Source organism: Medicago sativa, chromosome 7 (genome assembly GCF_051527215.1).
Source record: "Medicago sativa cultivar Bolivia chromosome 7, Bolivia_mono, whole genome shotgun sequence".
In the NCBI taxonomy this organism is placed as follows: Eukaryota; Viridiplantae; Streptophyta; class Magnoliopsida; order Fabales; family Fabaceae; genus Medicago; species Medicago sativa.
Window position 1 is genome coordinate 63,537,302 of NC_140755.1, and position 20,150 is coordinate 63,557,451.

Consider the following 20,150-nt stretch of genomic DNA (forward strand, 5'->3'; position numbering starts at 1 on the left):
AAACAAAATTTTGAAAGACTGAAAGAATTTTGACATAGGAAATGACTAAAATACCCTTGCATGTGAATTTTTGCAAACAATATTGAAATAAAATGCAGAGAAAGATGCAATTGATCAGAGACAGTTCAAATGACTTATAATGCAAGAAAAGAAAAATTGACTAGTATTTTTAGGTCCAAAATTAGGGTATAACAACTATAAAGACTGAACTCATCTAATATCATAATCTATATGGAACCTTTTGAAGTTAAGGTGTGACCAAAATATGGAGCATAAAAAAGACATAAGTAAAGTGTGACCAAAAAATTCTCTCTACCAAAATAATAATACATTTTCTTTACTTCATTTATCTCTATAATTTCAGGGTTGAACGTGATCCTAGTTGATGAAAAAAGATTTTGTAACATTGTTTAATATCTGTTTGAAATCCAATCATTTACTAATAGATATCTCTAAAGAGATATCGGTTTGAATATAATATCTGAAGAGAGTACATTCAATTAACGGTTTGAATATCGGTTTGAACATAATATCTGAAGAGAGTACATTCAAACGGATATCTCTTCAAAATGAGTTGACAAATAATCAAAATTATAATTAAATACCATAGTATATTCCATATTAAAAATAAAAAATAAAAACAAATAAATGTCACTCATTCGAATTCAATTCAATGACATTCATTTTAGTTCTTGTATTATATCTTTTGTATTCTCTTTCAATACCACCTCAGTTGGTTTAATTTATTCTCTTCTTTAAGGCTCCCACAAGTATAACTTCTTCCACTGAATCGTTAATTTTTTTTTTATGCTTTTGTGTGGAGGGAGTAAGGAATCTATAAAAGTTAATTGGGTTAAGAGAGATAAGGTGTATCTTGTTCAATATATAACTTTTTCCATAGAATCCTTAATTTAATTATTATATTTATTTTTGAATTTGTGTAAAGTTTAAGACAAAAGTAAATCGTAAATTGATAACATGAAACCTGAAAGATTTTTCATTGAAGTGTCAATACATACAACAATAGTGATTTATTTAATTGAAAATCGTAATTCCATTGTCTTAACATGGACTTTATTCCACTACATTAAAAACAGACACATAACATTGACATAATGGATAAACAACTTAAACGTAACCAAGTCACTTGTAAATATTATTTCTCTATCTTCACAATCTTTTTGACAGGTTGAACAATTGCGTCAAATGTCACGCAATCTTCGTTTATTGGCAACATTCTCTTCTTAGGAGGTGCAAATGATTAAGAATTTGAGTCAATAACATCTTTCGCGTTCACATCCTGTGGAGTTGTGGAACTTGTTTTAAAAAACTTATCCATTAAATCCTATCGTAAAAATTGTCAAAAGAGTACATTTAAGCTTACCTATAATACATGTTCAAAAAAAACAAACATACAAAAAATTAAGCTTAACAATTTGAATCCAGTTCAATGACATTCATTTTAGTTTTTCCACCATCTCTTTCATATTCTCTTTCAACACTCACTCCAGTCATGACTCCAATTACATCTGCATATATAACACAAATTAAGAATATAATGTATACTTGAATCATATTAAACAAAACGTTTTATTAGCATTAAAAAAAGATCTAAACGGTTACTTAATTATTAAACCTATTAATTCAACTTTTAAGGGAATTATACAACGTTTAAAAATAATGTGTAACATTGAAATACCATTAAAAAACAATATATATGAATGAGAAAAATCAAGGTTGAAAAAAAAATTATATTGAAAAATAAAACTATTTTAAGCAAAAAGTAATTAATTTATTATTGTATTATTGTAAATAAACAATATCAAATAATCTAATTGATACGAAGAAAGTGATAGTCACTTACCAACCAAGTAGTTGTTGTAAAAATCATTGAAAACATCGTATGCATGTGTAAACGAATACACGTTTGTTGGGACCAAAGTAATTTTAGATAGTTTGACTTTTTTGTTGATTGTGAAATTCAGTTTGTATTCGCCGCGTGATGGTCGATACGAACCACTATTGCAAGCAACATCAAATGAGGAAATCGTGAACACCATTCCCTCTTGGAGTTGCTCCTTGAACTTGTAGATCAATATTCTTCGTATAGACGCACCAATTCGATCACCCTAGATAACAAAGATTAAAACACTATACTTTAAACAAAAAAAACAAATAACAAATAACAAAAACAATATGAAAAAAGTACATTTCGATCCATTAGAACCAACTCCATGGAAAATGGTAGTTTTTTATTTTTGTAGTGTTGAACAAACCAAGCACGAACAACTCTCACAACCAATGTCCACGATTGTTTTCTTGGCGAAACATCAAAGATGAGGTCGTGTTTCGTAGACATTTTCCTTTGCAATAGAAAAAATTACAGAAAAAACTTAGAATATAGATATCAGAGAACAGAAAAAGAAAAACTATATTTTGTGATTGTTGTGTACTCGTACCCAAAAGCACTACTATTTATATAGAAAAATAGTATCATAAGGGTTAATATCTTATTATTATTAAGTAATATAATTTTGTAACGAATAAAAATTAATTATATAACCTTAAAAACTAATTACTACAATTAAATTTTTAATTAGTAGGTTACTGTCATAGTGTAACGGACCAAAATTCAAAATATAATTTATTCAAGTTATTTATTATAATTTTGTAACCTACCAAATTTTTAATGCACCGTATAAATGTTAATCGAATACTAAACATATTAATAATTATTTGATTCTAACGTACCAATTTTTTAAAGTAACATATGAATTTTAATCAAAACAGTAATTGCATTAGTAATTATTTGATTGTAACGTACCAATTTTTTAATGTAACATATAAATTTTAATTGAAACAATAATTATATTAATAATTATTTGATTGTAACCAACTATCTATTTTATGTACAATTTAATGTTAAATAAAAAACGGTTTTTAATAATAATTATAATTATTAAGCATGCATTAAAAATTAGGAGGAATTTTTGGAACAAATGCCAAATAGAAATATGATGATGTGGACATCTTTAGAGGAGAGGATTTTAGAATAGGCTATTTCTAAAAACTCTAAATTGTTAGTATAAAGATATGGTACTAAATAAAAGTACTAAATATATGGTACTAAATTATAAATTAATAATAAGAGTAAATTGCATTCTCCATTCAAAAAAAGAAGAGGAGGAAATTACACTTTTTAAATGAATTTTAAATTACATTTCTCTCCACTCTTATGTTAAAATTAAGGGTGTCAAAAACTGAATCAATACAATAGAAAAACCGTAAACCAAATCAATTCAAACCAAAACCGCAATCAATCGCATGGTTTGGTTCGGTTTGCAATTTTTTATTTTACCGATCGAACCAAATCAAACCCAACTGCAACATAAGAAAAATAATAATTAAATATAAATATGTTTTTTATCCCTATAAATATGTCAACTTTTTAGTTTAGTCCCTCTAAAAAATTTCTTCAACTTTTAGTTCCCAAAAAGTAAGTTTTCCATCTTCACTTAATTTGGTCCCTTTTTTAAAGTAAACTAATATATATAATTCATATTTTTGAATAAAATTATGCAGAATAATTTATAATATTATATAATCTCTCAAAAAAATAGAATTGTTTATCAAAACATGAACTAAATATGAATTCTTATATTTTTGGATGGTAAAAATTTATATTTAATTTATGTTTTGTTAAAAAAATCTAGGTATTTTTGGGAGAGACTCTTACAATATTCTACACATTTCTGCTCAATTTCATTAAAAAATACAAAAATTAACTTAAAAATAGAGACCAAAAGTAGTGATTGAAAATTTTATAGGGACTAAAAGTTGAAGGAAAATTTTAGAGGAACTAAAACAAAAAGTTGGTACATTTATAAGAACTAAAAACATATTTAACCCTTCAATATATGTCACATAAATCAATACTCGTAGAAACTCAATGGAAACTTTTATAAGATGATATATCTTTTCTCTTTTTTTTTTTTGAAGGAGACATATATTTTCTCTTGTTAAGTTTCTTCTTTGCTTGTTATTTAAAAAATGTATTTATTTGCTACTTAAACTTTTAGAGACCAATAAAATCTTATTCGAAATCAAGCCTCCTCGCCGCCATTCAAACTCAACCTCCTCCCAAATCCAAACACAGCATCTGACTTCTTTCTAACACAGTACCCACCGCCTTCATCTCCCCCTTCTCCACTCTGTCCTGTTACGATGTAGAAGATGCATCCGGTGGTGCGATGAGTGGCATCGGCCCTCCGCACCACCATCTTTTCTTGATCCGGTGTTGTTTCATCTCGCCGGTGGTTCTCGTTTGAAAACGTGTTTGCATCTCGCGATCTCAAACGCGTCAGTGCCTCTTTTCCGTTCCTTCTTCGTCTGTTCTGCTGGGTTATGGCGGCGGTCGAAGCTGTTCGGGCCGTTTCAAAGAATACGGGTTTGGGTCTGTTTAATCTGACCCGAATTTGTTCTTATGGATCTTCAAAATCGTTATTTGGTTCGCGTTAATTTGTTGTTTGTGTGACTGTGGTTTGGCTCGAAAGGGCTAGGCTCGGTTTGTTATGGGCGGTCAGTGTTGTATTGCTCCTCCAAGATATGGTTGTGCTTCGTAACAGGTCTTCCAAGCTAGAAATGGTCATGCACTTGTTGTCCGTTGTTGTTGTGAATGGTGGTTGCGGGTGTTATCGTGTTGGCGGTGCTCGTGGTGCTCAGACCTGTTGATTGACCATCCCTCGATCTGGCATTCAACTGGTTTTGAGTTGCTTTATATTGGATTGGCTAGAAATGGTCGTGAAGCTCTCTGTCGCAGCATAGTGGGTTGTAGGTGTGGGGTTCTTATCCGTGTTGGCGGTAGAATCTTTCACCTGCACGAAGTTTGGCTCTATATAAATTGGGGGAGATTTCAAAATCCTCATCAGTCTACTGATGTTGGACTGTTTGGCTCAAAAGAAATGTTATGCTTGTTGTTGTTGCAAGGAGTTGTTGGTTCTTGGATTCATTCCGTGTTGACGGTTTGTCCATACACCGCAAGTTAGAAATTCACTGGTGTTGATTTTATTTCTTTGTATTACTCAATTGGGTTGGCATACACTGTGTGGATTGACTGGGTTAAGGTTTATGTCCCCCCAGTTCTTTTTTTTGTATTTATTTTTCCTTTTTTTAATAATATATATGAGCACCTGACATAAACCGGAATCTGCAAGACATTCCAACTTTTGGATTGTTTTCTATTCCTTTTTATGTGATTGGACTCTTGCCTTATAAAAAAAATAATAAAATCTTATTCTTCCCTCCAAAAAAAATCTTATTCTTTTGCATTTCTTAAAAATAAGATTACTTTTTGTGCACGTTTTTTTATTTGGTCTATGTAGTTGGGAAAATTGTTGGATGAAAATGAAATTGTAATGTTGGATGAAATTGAAAACATTGCTGAAAATATGTTGTGTTTTAGCTTTTTAACTTGATTTTAATATTGGAAACAAAAAATTGTATTATCTCGAGAGAAAAAAACCACACCCAACGAACCAACCCAAAACTGCATTGGTTTAGTTTTGTTCGGATTTTCTTTTAAAAGTCAACCAAAGCAAACCAAATCGCATGTTTTTTTATCTTGCGGTTTAGTTGACTTTTAACTTCAAAACCGAACCAAACCACACCACGAACACTCCTAGTTGAAATATAAACTCTCATCTCTCATCTATTGAGAATTAAAATCAAGTTTAAATTATATTATCCTGCCATAAGGGATGCTTGAATTACATTTCATTCTCTTAAGAATTAAATATGTACACTACATTGTAAACTTTTTTTTTGTGGTGTCCGAGGTTTGAACCCTAAATCTTACATATATTATGCATTATCTTTACCAATTAAACTAAACTCACAAGAACACATTGTAAAGTATTTTAACATAAATAAATATTGTTCGCTCAAAAAACACAAATAAATTTTGTTAAGATATCTACTACTATTTGAGAAAAAATAATTTCATTATTATAGGTTTCAATGTCATTGAATTTTGTACTTTCACATCATTACAAATTATACTTTTATAATTTATATTATTTTGTTGCATGTGATTCAAAAAGATAAAATATATATTATATTTGATATATTTTGTTGAAAGATATTATATTTGTTATATTTTTTTTACAAGATATTTGTTATATTGTTGGTATTATTGAAAAAGATAAGTATATTGTAACAAATTGTACTTATTTTTTTCAATGATACCGACAATATAAGAATCAAGAAAGCTCTATTTCTCATTTGCTAGATAAAGTAAAGTCATACTCTTTGTGGTGGCTGAAAGCTAGTAAGGCTAATTTTGTTTTCGGTACTCATTTGTGATGGTCAAACCCTCTTATGTGCTTGGACATCGACTAGCATTTTTGTAGTTTTTGACTGACTCTTTGTATTTTTCATGGTCATTTCAGTACGTCTTGTGCTGAGGCGATTGCTCTGTTCGTGTTAATATAATTCATTTTGCCTTGTTCAAAAAACTGATACCGACAATATAAAAAAATATAAATTCTTATCTTTTTTTAAATGACACCAATAAAATAGTATTGTTATTATAAAAAAATATATATAAATTTTTATCTTTTTGAATGACATGTAACAAAACAGCACTTGTAAAAAAAAAATAGCATTCTTATGGTCAAATTTACTCAAGTGTATAATTGGAAGGAGAAAAAGTCAAAAATGGTCTACTTTCATTATATATAGCATAAATATATTGTAAATGTATTTTTGGTATCATTGAAAAAATAAGTATAATTTATTACAATATGAACGTGAAAAATGCATATACATATAATTTTAAGAAAAATCAAAATTTCATAAAAATTATTGTTCATAATTTATTTATATGTATTAACGCAATAAAAACAAGTTGAGAGACCGACATCATGCTTGTCTGAACGCTATTTTTGATGTAAAGGAGAAGATAGTGTAATACAAATATCTGTTAAGAAAGAGGAGATTCTTTTACGTCATGTTTTATTTCATTTTTTGCATTTATTTATTCTTTCCTATTATATCAATCAATGGTTTGGTCACATGATTTTCATGTGAGACGAATCTTTTTTCCTAATTATATAGGTGTTTCAGACAACATAACATCGTGGACAGAGAATATATAAGAAACCAACAAAAAAAAAAAAGTACTCATGCAAGAGGCGCGCAGATGGGCTGTCAAATTTTATTTTTGTCTTTCTGAACTTGACGAAGAGTTTTTTCCCTTAATATGGTGTAAGTCAGACATCCTTCACGCATGTAATTGCGGAAGATTAATCTCACAAGTTTTGTGGGGCTTAAATAAACGGTAAATTGTTTTTAAGAGTTTTAACGTTGTTGTATTTTTTTTAAAAAAGAAAACGTTGTTGTATGTCAAAAGCTAGATTCAAACTCAGAACCTTGGTTACGTTAAAAGAGACCCGTGTCATGTCATTCAAGGGTTTTTGGATCGAAGAATTTCATTTTTGGCTAAGTAAATAATTAAACTTGTAAAAAAAAGTAAATAATTAAAATTAGTTTTTTCAGAGGAAATAATTAAAATTAGTTAAAATTTTATTTTTATACATAATATATTACCATGATAATTATACATAATAATAATAATAATAATAATAATAATAATAATAATAATAATAATAATAATAATAATAATAATAATAATAATAATAATAGTAATAGTAGTAGAGAATTTTTTTTTTTGGCTAAAATATGGTTTTAGTCCCTACAAATATGCCTCGTTTTGGTTTTCGTCCTTGTAAAAAAAAAATTGTTTTTGGTCCCTGCAAAATTTTTTGTTTTTTAAAATAATCCCTGGAAGGACTATTTTCAAAAACAAAAAATTTTGCAGGGACCTTTTTAAAAAACAAAATATTTTGCAAGGACCAAAAACTACAAATTGGGTTCAGTCATCATGTGCCACATATGCAAATCATCACAAAAATGGGGTCAGGGACTATTTTAAAAACAAAAAATTTTGCAGGGACCAAAAACAAAATTTTTATTTTACAGGGACTAAAACCAAAACGAGGCATATTTGCAGGGACTAAAACCATATTTTAGCCTTTTTTTTCTAGGGAATAGTTGAGAATAGGTTAGCATTGCATTTTTGAAAAGTTAATATTTAAGATTTGAATAATTCCTTGTTAAAACTAGCGAAAAAAAGGGCACTCACGTGTCCGATTTTCCTTTTTTTAGCGAATAGGCTTCGAGAAGTTATTGGTTATGTAGTTTCTGATTCTCAGTCAGCCTTTGTTCGAGGTAAACAGATACTAGATGGTATATTAATTGCTAATGAGCCAGTTGATGAGGCTAGGCGGCTGAACAAGGAATTATTGTTGTTTAAAGTTGATTTTGAAAAAGCCTATGACTCTGTGGACTTAAATTATTTACATTCGGTGATGGTCAGCATTAATTTTCCAACACTTTGGCGGAAGTGGATTCTGGAGTGTGTTGGGACAGCAACTGCTTCGGTTCTTGTTAATGAGAGTCCGACGGAAGAGTTTCATATTGAGAGGGGGCTTCGTCAAGGGGACCCCCTATCTCCATTTTTATTTATGTTGGCTGCAAAAGGGTTTGATGTTTTGATGAGGGTGGCGGTGTCGAATAATTTGTTCATGCCGTATGGGGTTGGTGGGCAAGGGGAGGTCAGGTTGTCTCACTTACAGTTTGCTGATTATACTATTATTATAGGACAAAATGTTGGTTGAATGTTCGGTCTATTCGAGCTGTGTTGTTATTACTTGAGAAAGTGTCGGGGTTGAAGGTAAACTTCAATAAAAGCATGCTGACAGGTGTTAACATCTCTTCGACATGGTTGGCAGAAGCAGCGTCAGTGTTGAATTGTCGAAGTGGTACGTTTCCTTTTACTTATTTGGGGTTGCCGGTTGGTGGTGATAGTAGGAAACTTAGTTTTTGGAAACCTGTGGTTGATCGTATTATTGCTCGTTTGTCGGCGTGGAATAATCCGTTTTTATCTTTTGGCGGTCGCCTGGTTCTTCTGAAATTTGTCCTATCCTCTCTTCCGGTTTAATTTCTTTCTTTTTTCAAGGCACCTGCAGGTATCATCTCATCTGTTGAATCTATTTTTTAAAAAAAAATGGGGGGGGGGGGGGGGGGGGGGGGTTGTGAGACTTCTAAAAAAATTGCTTGGGTTCAATGGGATTCTATTTGTTTACTTGTGGATCATGGTGGTTTGGAGGTTAGGAGGTTACATGAATTTAATGTTGCTTTATTAAGAAATTGGTGTTGGAGGTTGTTGGTTGATAAGGAGGGGTTGTGGTATAGAGTGTTGAAAGCTCGGTATGGGGAGGTGGGTAGTTGTATTCATGAGGGGGGTCGAAATGCTTCTGGTTGGTGGAGGATGATGTGTCACGTGAGGGAGGGTGTAGGGTCGGGTCTAGGAAGTTGGTTTGATGACAATATTAGGCGGGTGGTCGGTAATGGTAGGAATACTTTCTTCTGGACTGATAATTGGTTGGATGGAGTTCCTTTACGACTCCAATTCAGCCTCCTCTATGAGTTATCAGTGCATAAGGAGTATTCGGTGGAGGATATGGCGAGATTGGGGTGGGAGGAAGAAGGTAACGCGTGGAGTTGGCGGAGACGCTTGTTGGCATGGGAGGAGGAGAGTGTGAGGGAGTGCGTTGTTTTGTTGAATAACGTCATTTTGTAGGTTAATATACAGGATTCTTGGTGGTGGTTGTTAGATCCTATACATGGTTATTTTGTTCGCGGGACTTATAGGCTGCTCACATCAGTTGTTGAACCATTGACGGGTGTAGCATTTAACAATGTTTGGCATAAGCTGGTCCCTTCTAAAGTTTCAATTTTTGCTTGGCGTCTTCTTCAAAACAGAATTCCAACTAGATCAAATCTGGTGCGCAGACATGTACTTCAGCCTGACAATAACTTGTGTGTCAGTGGGTGTGGTATCATTGAGATGGCGGATCACTTGTTCGTTGGATGCAAATTTTTTTGGGAGAGTTTGGTCCTTAATTTTTAATTGGCTTGGTATCTCTTTTGTTTGTCCTGGGTCAATTAGTGACCATTTCATTCAGTTTATTCACTTAGCGGGTATGCCGCGATCTTCACATGTTTATTTTAAAGTCATTTGGCTTGCTTCATCTTGGGCATATGGAAGGAGAGAAACAATCGTGTCTTTATAAACGAGGTTACAGATCCTCACAACATTCTTGAAAGAGTGAAGCTAGACTCCTTTTTATGGCTTTCTTCGAATTCTGTTCCTCTTGCTTTTGGTTTCCATGACTGGTGGAGACACCCACTTCTTTGTATGGCTGTCATGTAATTTTTGTATTTATTTTTTTTGGTGGAGGCAACCTTTGTTGTTGGTGCCATGTTATTGTAACAAATATTGTGTGATTCATCACTTTTAGCACATCTTGTGCGGGGTGAATCATTTGTCGTTTGAGCATAGATCCCATTTTGTTTCGTTAAAAAAAAATTGGTTAATTAGGATTCTTCTCATTAAGAAAGTTCAAAAAAGGAATAAATCTTTAAATTTATTCAGGAATAATTATACATTAGGAACTCCTCAAAATATATATATATATATATATATATATATATATATATATATATATATATATATATGGGTTACGATAGAAGACACCTTTTGTGAAGGTATCTTTTATCAAGTTACTCTATGAGCATTTGCGAAAAGACACCAACTTACTTTTATGAAGGTGTCTTTTATCAAAGTTATAACTAAAAAGTGAAAATCACACCTTAAGGTGTGACTTGATAAAAGACACCACCAAAGGGTGGCTTGTAACATAACCCTATATATATATATATATATATATATATATATATATATATATGGGTTATGTTACAAGACACCTTCATAAAAAGTAGTGTGGTGTCTTTTATCAAGTCACACCTCAAGGTGTGATTTTCACTTTTTTAGTTATAACTTTGATAAAAGACACCTTCATAAAAAGTAGTTGGTGTCTTTTAACAAATGCTCATAGAGTAACTTGATAAAAGACACCTTCACAAAAGGTGTCTTCTATCATAACCCTATATATATATATATTAGGAAGTCGCCAAAGTCAAATCAATCATATTATTAGGAAGTAGCCAAAGTCAAATCAATCATATTATATCATTCAATCATTACATAAAAATTAACATTAAATGCTTTTATTAATGTAATATATTTTTGTGACTAATTTGAAATTCCACGAGAGAATGAGCAAAATTTGACTAATATGCCCGGTTTATTATCAACAAATATTGACAAATAATTATCCTACTTTTTCTATTAGTAAACCAATAATTATTGTAACACTAGGGTGGGAATAGGCTAGGTCGAGTTAGGCTTTGCAAGGCCTTAGTCTAGCCTGTCAAATTTTTTGAAGGTCTAAGTTTGGCATGCTGCCTGTCATAGACTTGTTTTTTAGTCATGAGTCTGACATTTTGAAAGCCTGATACGTCCTACTAACATATTTAAAAGCCTATTTCATATGAACATCTTTTAATAAGCAATGTGATATAAGTTTAAATAGACTAGTAAACTAATATATCAATTAGATTAAACTCTCTTTTGATAATCAAGATGAGATTTTAGGGAATTTGACTATATATTGTATCATATTTCAATTCTGGTTTATAATAATACATTTAAATATGCAAAAAATTAATGTATACTAATAAGTTTAAATTAGTGAAAAAGTTAACAAATTTTTATTTTAATTCAAAGTACAAAATATAATATAATAATAAATAATATTATTCATGTTTACTTAAATAGGCCGACCTAATAGGTGTAAGAGGCTTTTTGAATGACTTGTTGCCTGGCCTTTTTAACTGAATAGGCTTCTAAAAGAGCCTAGGCCTTCTCTGTTTAAGAAAAAAGTCTGGTCTAGCCTGGTCTGTCGTAGGCTAGGCGGCCGGCCTAACCTATTCTCGTCCCTATGTAACACCCTAAACTTCACATATAATATTTAAATATAAAATGCAATATATATCAAATACTTTAAGGTGTTACTTTTCGTTAATTTAATTCATATATAGTTTATCATGTAAATAACACATCGCAGCGGAAAATAAAATCTCAACAACATAGAGTCAAATATCAAATCACAAATACATCATCAAAGTGAACACAAAGGTTCCATCAAAATTCAACGAAACATAAAAACACCAAAACTGTCTTAATTAGAGCACCACTAGACAAAACTCCAAAGATAAGTTGTACAAGACGAGTAGGCTCCAATGCCATCCTTGGAAAACTCACGGCAACTATGCGTTCTCAACCTGCAAGTCTACACCACAAGGGCGTAGGCGTCCAACCCGCAACATGTAGGGTGAGATATATAATCAACATAGAGCAAATACAAACGCATGTATAATATTAGGATAAACAACAACATCATATACACATATTCATCTTAAGCATACAATATTCACATGTATTCTCATTTTATTAGAATATATACAATGAATCTCAAATAATCATCAAAAGATTATAAACAAGTAATCACATCATCAATTAATCATCAAGTGAAATATATAGCATTCACACATCATCAACATCCTTACATCATACGTCTTCTACATAGATTCACATAGTCAAGTACACATCTTCCACGTAGAAGCACAAAATCAATTCAAAACATATTCACATAGATTCATATAGCCAAGTACACATCTTTCACATACACTCATATGCATGCAATGTTCTAACTCGACTTTATATGCATGTGGTACCAAACTATCACCATCTTCAAATATTTTGGACATCAGAGGTGTGTTACTGATTTTGTCCACACCATCTTTAAATATTTTGGACATCAGAGGTATGTTACTGATTTCGTCCACACCATCTTCAAATACTACATCTTCAGATATGCTTGACAATGAATGCATGAATGTCAAATGACCACATCAACATTACACATCATTCAATGACTCGACAATACACGTCTTTAAATAGCACCATCGTAAAATACAACATTGTCATATCAACATATATTCACATCGTCATTTCAACACATCGTCATATAATCACTTCATTATATCACACAACTTCATTTAATCACATCTTTATATAATCACTTCATTATATAACACAAATTTGTTTAATCACATCAGTCTCGCATCATTAAATAATTCGCCATTTACATTTAGGCAAATAATTCCTCATTTACACTTGGTCACATAACTCAACAATTACTCATCACATTCTCATCATTAAATAATTCATAAATTACACTTGGTCAAATAGTTCATCATTTTACTCTTCGTTAAATAACTCGACAATTACACATCATCAAATATTTTATTATTTACACATCGTTAAATAAAACATCAATACATCGGCACATCATTTAGCATCCATAAGTACCCTACACTAATTACCTATCTTACTAATAATTTCCGAAGTCCACAATTCAATTCATAATCAACATCTCCTTTATTTTCATCAATACTATGTTACTTAACTCCTTACGTCCCTTCTTAGTCCTTCTCTAACACTGTTGTTTCTCATCTTATGTTTCTTTCATTATAAGCTTAGGAAACAACTCATACAATACCAAGTTATACTCCTATCATTTAAGTTTAAGGGTTTGGATCCTATCTTACATCTTTGGTACCTTTAAGAGCTCAAAAACAAGGTTCTATATGCAATAAGGGAAAAACACAGTATGACCCATGTATAATATTCTGACGATATCTCAAGTTCTAAAAATCGCAACTTTTTTTTTGTGGTGACTGGGGTTCGAACCCCGGACCTTACCATGCAACATCATTAGTTTGTGTTCCTCAATTCCTTCTTTCACAGCCTTCAAATTTGATTACATTTCTTTAACTCCAAATATAACTCAGTTACATAACCCCACTTTAAAACTAAATTTGCCAAGGCTGAAAAAAATATCAAACAGTTGGTGGGCAAAAGTAAGAACAAAAACTAATTCACAGACGGTGGCGGGAGAGAGCAAGACGGGAGCTTCCAGTTGAGATTGCAAAATTTGATCTGAGCTTCCAGTTGAGATTAAAAAAAAACAGAGAGAAGAAGGGATGATGAAAAAATTGCGCACAAATTAGAACTAAATAAACAGGTCGGGCCAAAAAAAAAAACCTAAAGAAAGAGTAGAAAACACTTCCAAAACAGTTGTGAGCAACCAATTCAAGCTAACAAACATAGAGAATAAACTGCAAAAGCAAATACATAAAATAACCTATCAAAGAATTGGCACAATAGCATGAAATTATCAAACCATTGCTAAAAATTAACCAAAAAAACGAAATTGAACAAATTATGGAAATAATTGAAGAAAAATCAAAAGAAAGAGGAAGAAAATTAAGACAATTCTTTTTTGGGTTATATGAATTAAATAACAAATTAGGGAATATAGATTTGAAATGAAGATCCAATTAATAATATTAGAAGTTATCTGCAGAAGAACCAAGGAGGAAGAGGTTTTTGAAGGCATAGTGAGTCCGGTCGGAGATAGCAACTACATCTATAATTTCAACAACCACATTAGATTTCAGCGACCTTCGATTAGGAGTAATCTGAGAAGAAAAACAACATCTTTGTTGAAGGTGCTACGACGTCTGATTGTAACGTGATCGCCGCAACTGACGGCGTGGAAGATGAGACGACGGAGGGAGGCAATGGAGAGAGAGTTCGGTAGTGGTGGGTGAATATTGGAAAGTGGAGGAGAATATTGGTCTGAAGTGTAAGTTACCAATGCATTTTTTTTTGAAGGAAGTTACCAATGCACTTGTGACTTAAAATTGAAAGAAAGTGTTTATTGGGAACATATGGATTGTGTGGAGATCAACATAGATTCATCTAACGGCCAGGACGATTTGGAGCCAAAACATTAGGATTAGGGTTTGGCAATTAGGGTAAGCATGTTTGCTAGAATTAGATATAAAGGATAAAAATAAAATTTTAACTAATATTTCCTCTGAAAAAAAAAAAACTAATTTTAATTATCTAGTTATGCAAAAGTGAAACTCTTAATCAAGTTCAAAAAGACAAAAATAAACATCGGCGAACCTCTTGCATGAGTACTTTTTTTTTTTTTTTTGTTTCTTGTATATTCCTTGTCCACGAGGTTATCTTGTCATATACACCGATATAATTAGGGGGGAAAAGGTTCTATCGTGTAACATAAAAGTCATGTGAAATACAAGCCATTGATATAATAGGAGAGAATAAATAAATGCAAAAACTGAAATTAAAAACAGAGAAAAATGAGTTTAACGGTACTGGAGATTTCTTCATCTTCAATTGAAAAAACATGAGAAAACCAAACTTAAGAGATGCTTGTATTACATTATCCTTCTCCTTTGCAACAAAAATAGCGTTAAGACGAGCACGGTTGCCGTCTCTTCACTTCTTTGACTGTGTTAATGCATATAAATAAATTATGAACAAAGTTTTTATGAAATTTTGATTTTTATTGTGATAATATATATTTTGCACATGACAGAAAAACTTTTTTTTATTAAAATTACATGTATTTGTATTTTTCACTTTCATATTGTAACAAATTATACTTATCTTTTCAATGTCATCAAGAATACATTTACAATCTATATTATTATTATTATTATATATATAAAGAAAATATGATGTTTTGAGCTGACTTTTTCTCCTTCCAATTATACCCTTAAACAAATTTGAATATAAGAATGTTATTTTGTTTGTGTTATTTAAAATGATAAGAATGTACTTTTTTTTGACAAAAGATAAGAATGTACAATATTTGTTATATTTTTTAGAAAGATATTATATTTGTTATATTGTTGGTATGATTTTAATCAAAATCATAATAATTTTAATCAAAATTTCATTAAAATTTCAAATTTACACACATTAGTGCAATAAGAAGACGGGACAGATGGGCATGTCTAAGCACTAGTATATATAAAGCGAATACATGGTTTTGAGCTGATTTTTCAGTTCCAATTATATTCTTAAAAAAATTTGATTATAAGAATAATATTTTGTTGGTGTCATTCAAAAAAATATGAATTTATATTATATTTGTTATGTTGTTGTTATCATTGAAAAAGATAAATGTAATTTGTTAGAAAAAATTACAGTCCCCTCCCTTGAGAACTACAATCATTTGGAACTTGATTAATTAATGGTGTTTTGAGAATAACATATGCTATGTACTCACTAAAAGGTTGCCTTAGCAATTCATCATTCCAACTCTTGGAATGGTTGTTACTCAAACTATCCACAGTAAACTCACGGACGAATTGCGTACCTATTATGTTACCATCAATGCTTTCAGCATTCAACAACCAAGGTTCATAAAAAATTGGGTTATTGCCTAAGTTGGTTGTTAGATAACTTTTATTAGGAAAATACCTAGCTTTAAAAAATTGAGAGACAAGAGATTGTCACTCTGTTTGGAATTTCCACCCTTGTTTATCGAGCATGGCCAAGTTGAAAGCAGATGGGTCCTTAAAATCCATGCCACCATTATTTTTATGCGTCGACAACTTTTCTCAAGACAACCAATTTATACCACGGCTATTGGCACCACCATTTTTCCACAAAAAAGAGTTCATCATTATTCTATGGTAGTGATGAGAGATGTTTAATAAGAGGGAGGGGAGTTTAATTTTTTCTATTATGTTTTGTATGAAAAAGGAGGAAAGTTTATATTTTAAGATAAAAGAGGAGGATAGTGTAATTTAAAAAATTCTCAGGCGAGAGGAGTTTGATTTACTCTAATTAGTAATTTTTATATCAAAATAACATAGAAGAACATTCTTGAGGAATACACAAAAAAAATTACCCTTGTTTGCCCTTGTATCAAATCACCTTCTACTTTATATACAAAAAGAAGGAAATAGTCATGTTTTCCAAACCTCTTATGGTTCACCTCCACCTCATTTATCTCCGTTTGAAGTAGACAAGTGAAAATATTAGTATATTTGTCTATTCAATCCTACCTCTCTGATATCATAACAAATCTTCCTAGAAGAGAATATTTTGGTGCTGCTGAAAAATCTTAAAAATTAATAGTTCATAAAAATACTTCCTAGAACATGCCACAAATAATCAGCTGGATAACAACTATTGAACATACTTTGCTTAAACCGGAAAAAAAATATATATATATATGGATTTCTCAAGAACATACATCAATGTATCATGATGATAGACAGAGAAGAAAACAAATCAGATTTATAATGCAACAAATCAGATTTGTGTCTTTCCCTTATCTCCTTACATTATGAAGTTCATCACAAAGAAAGAAATGCAAGAGAAGCAAATACTTTTATAACTACTTACATTACATTACACATGAAAGGGAAAAAGAAAAGACCGCTTCTTTTTCCATCCTATGAGTTTCTCACGCGCCCTATACAATTTAAATTATATTTTAGATTTTAAAATCCGCATAGGGTCCACGAGAAACTCATAGGGTGGGAAAAGTAATGGCCAAAAGAAAAAAGCATTTCTATTTGTCAACTTGGTTAAGTTTTCCCAAACCATCACAACGAGCACAAACAATTTGAGTTTGATCCTTTCTTGCTGCATTTGCTCTCAATGTCACCCCACCTTTCCTAACAAACCCTGCTCCATCACAATCAGGGCATCTGATACAATGTTTCAACAATAACATCATTAACAAACAACAAAGGACATAGTTACATTCTTTTTTTTTACATGTTTAAACCATTCCAAACAAGAATCAATGAAAAAAAACATGCACTTGAAATAAAAATCTAGGAGAAAATATTCCCAAGTAGATTAAAAAACTAGGTTTCACTTAAATCTTAAAACCACAAAAATAGGTTTATAATTATTGGATTTATTTTAACGTTTCATGTTACCACCAAGGATCGATGACCATCAACGACCAACACTAAGACCACCACCAACCACTCACCACCGACCAAGTCAACCATCACTCCAACTTTCTTAGATCACCTCTAACCACCACCAACCACCACTATGACACCACATATACTCTGATCACCACTGTGATCACCATTTAAAACTACTATGACCACTAATCGACTCCGGCCATTGCAATCCCTTGTCCACCAATCATCATTCTGATCGTTGCAACCACCTGTCCGCCAATCATCATTGCCAATTATCACTCCGATCATTGTAGCCACTGTTTGCTATTCACCACTCCGATAGTTGTCCAACACCTCCTCCAACAACAACCAGTTTCAACCACTATTATTGAGATTATTATTAAATAAAATTATAAATATTTATATTGGGTAAATTCATAAAGAGAATTGTTTTTTTTCGTGGTAGCCAAGGTTTGAACCCCGGACCTTACATATATTATGCATTATCCCTATCAACTGAGCAAAGTTCAATTAAAAAAAACTTTAAACTCAACTTAGAGTCGAAATTCGAAACTAAAAGCCGAAATCAGATTTTATTTTTTAAAAATTTCAAAATAAAAACTTAAAATCAATAAAAAACATCCGTCAAGGTAAAACTATACTTATCTATGGAAATGTCTTCACAAATGTTAATTAATGATTTTTGTGTATATAACTTAGACTCAAAATATAAGAAATTAATTTCTGATTTTTACATCTCTAACAATTCTGAGAAAATTAGAGATAGGTTTCATTTTTTCAATCTCTAATTTCTAGTTGTAATTCATTTTTCTTTATTAAAATAACTATCCAAAAATGCCTATACAAAATTTCTCTTAGAATAAAAAAATGTTAAGTCTTCAAATTATAGTCGTTTCCATTGCAAGTGTAATTTGTTCACATTATCAAAAAGCATAATATAACAAAAGATTAACAAAATAAAGATCATGAAACATGTAAAACTATAATTGAAATGAAAATATAAAACCATGAAAATGAAAATAACGATGATGTTACTTACGTGTCTTTACGTGAGAAGATGATAGGAAATGCAGTTCCAACAAGAGCAATTCCAATAGCACCAGCAACAAGATAAATAGTACCATCAGAAGATACATCTCCAACTGCTGAAACAACAACTGATGAAGATCTCTTCTGATGAATCTTGTTACATGACACATTTGTTGAGCCTCCAAATAAGAGTTTAGTGTTGTTGGAAATTGTAACATTGGGAATGATTGTGTTCAAGGTCATGGATGCCATGTTTCTAATACAATGTAATTATGTAACCAAACAAATTGAAGAAAGTGAGAATTAAGAATAATGAACAATTGTTGTTTTTTTTTTTTGTTATGTTATTGTTGGATTGGATATTAACATGACACGTAGCATGTTTTTGTAAAAAGATTATGGTTTGATAATTATTTGGATAAGGCCATGTCATATATTTCAAGATTTTTCAAGTTTTGTGGATAAGACAGGGTGTACAACCTGTGTTTTATTGAGCAAAAGGATTTCAAGTTTCAACCATGTGAAAAATGGAGCAAGATAGGAGGAATACGAGTGTGCTTTGTAGGGTTACATCTCTATTATGATTTAGATCTTTACAATTGTAAATAAAACTTGAAAGAGTTATGTAAATGATCTTACCATTAAAATAAGAGCATTGCTAAATATTACCAACCAATTTACACAAGAAAGGTAAGAATTTGTCATGTAACCGTTTAAAAAAATATATCAAATCACTAAATCTGACTTCGACGGAAATCAGATCCATCTATTGTTGAAAGTTAATGACCATGACGAATCGTGCATTTCGTCTTTTAATTGATTCCTAATAATGAGAATTAGCCTTTAAATGATAGAAAAACATCCAACCAAAATAGCATAACATATAGGACTATGTTAACATTTTCCCAAAGAGCAATTCTGAGGTGTCTAAAGAACAATTTTCAATTGTGTGGGTTGAAAACATTAACTCAACCCAATAAATAGTGGCCCATGACCGATATACACCTATTTTGCAAGAAAATTGTTCTTCTCCCATCACGTTTTGCTCGCTCCCAACTGAACTTCCAAAAATGCTCTTGCGTGACTTAAGTTATGCAGGTGTTAAACGTTGTGTTACTGAACTCACGCTGCGTGAGTTAAGTCACACTGAATCACGTCCTGAACCCCTCATGCGGGTGACCTTTTCGTCATACATTCAGCTGAAGTAGTCATATAATTTACTTAAATAATTCACCGAGATATTGAGATTTTTTGTTGCATGA

At 31.4% G+C, this 20,150-nt stretch overlaps 2 protein-coding genes across 3 annotated transcripts; both read right to left on the bottom strand.

Moving 5' to 3' along the window:
• Nucleotides 1-961: 961 nt before the first annotated feature.
• On the bottom strand, nt 962-2,428 carry LOC146907566 (replication protein A 70 kDa DNA-binding subunit D-like). 2 transcript variants are annotated; one of them, XM_085725871.1, is made up of 4 exons: nt 2,210-2,427; nt 1,865-2,129; nt 1,385-1,529; nt 962-1,300 (listed from the first exon to the last, which is right to left on the bottom strand). In XM_085725871.1, the coding sequence occupies exons 1-3, from the start codon at nt 2,357-2,359 to the stop codon at nt 1,429-1,431; spliced, it is 516 nt and encodes a 171-aa protein (XP_085581997.1). In that variant the 5' UTR covers nt 2,360-2,427; the 3' UTR covers nt 962-1,300; nt 1,385-1,428. The 2 variants fall into 2 exon arrangements, with proteins under 2 accessions (XP_085581997.1, XP_085581996.1); XM_085725870.1 differs by having other exon boundaries at nt 962-1,529; nt 2,210-2,428.
• Nucleotides 2,429-17,119: 14,691 nt separating this feature from the next.
• Nucleotides 17,120-19,202, bottom strand: LOC146907567 (uncharacterized). The gene is made up of 2 exons (XM_085724216.1): nt 18,899-19,202; nt 17,120-17,628 (listed from the first exon to the last, which is right to left on the bottom strand). The coding sequence occupies exons 1-2, from the start codon at nt 19,138-19,140 to the stop codon at nt 17,490-17,492; spliced, it is 381 nt and encodes a 126-aa protein (XP_085580342.1). The 5' UTR covers nt 19,141-19,202; the 3' UTR covers nt 17,120-17,489.
• Between the last annotated feature and the right edge of the window lie 948 nt (nt 19,203-20,150).

Bases quoted from the DNA above. Each gene is read 5' to 3' on its own strand.
- LOC146907566 (XM_085725870.1), bottom strand. From the start codon at position 2,359: ATGTCTACGAAACACGACCTCATCTTTGATGTTTCGCCAAGAAAACAA. The intron at 2,130-2,209 runs GTACTTTTTTCA...TTTGTTATCTAG, and splicing joins TGGTTCTAATGGATCGAAAT to GGTGATCGAATTGGTGCGTC. The intron at 1,530-1,864 runs GTAAGTGACTAT...TTATATATGCAG, and splicing joins TTACAACAACTACTTGGTTG to ATGTAATTGGAGTCATGACT.
- LOC146907567 (XM_085724216.1), bottom strand. From the start codon at position 19,140: ATGGCATCCATGACCTTGAACACAATCATTCCCAATGTTACAATTTCC. The intron at 17,629-18,898 runs GTAAGTAACATC...ACATTGTATCAG, and splicing joins ATCTTCTCACGTAAAGACAC to ATGCCCTGATTGTGATGGAG.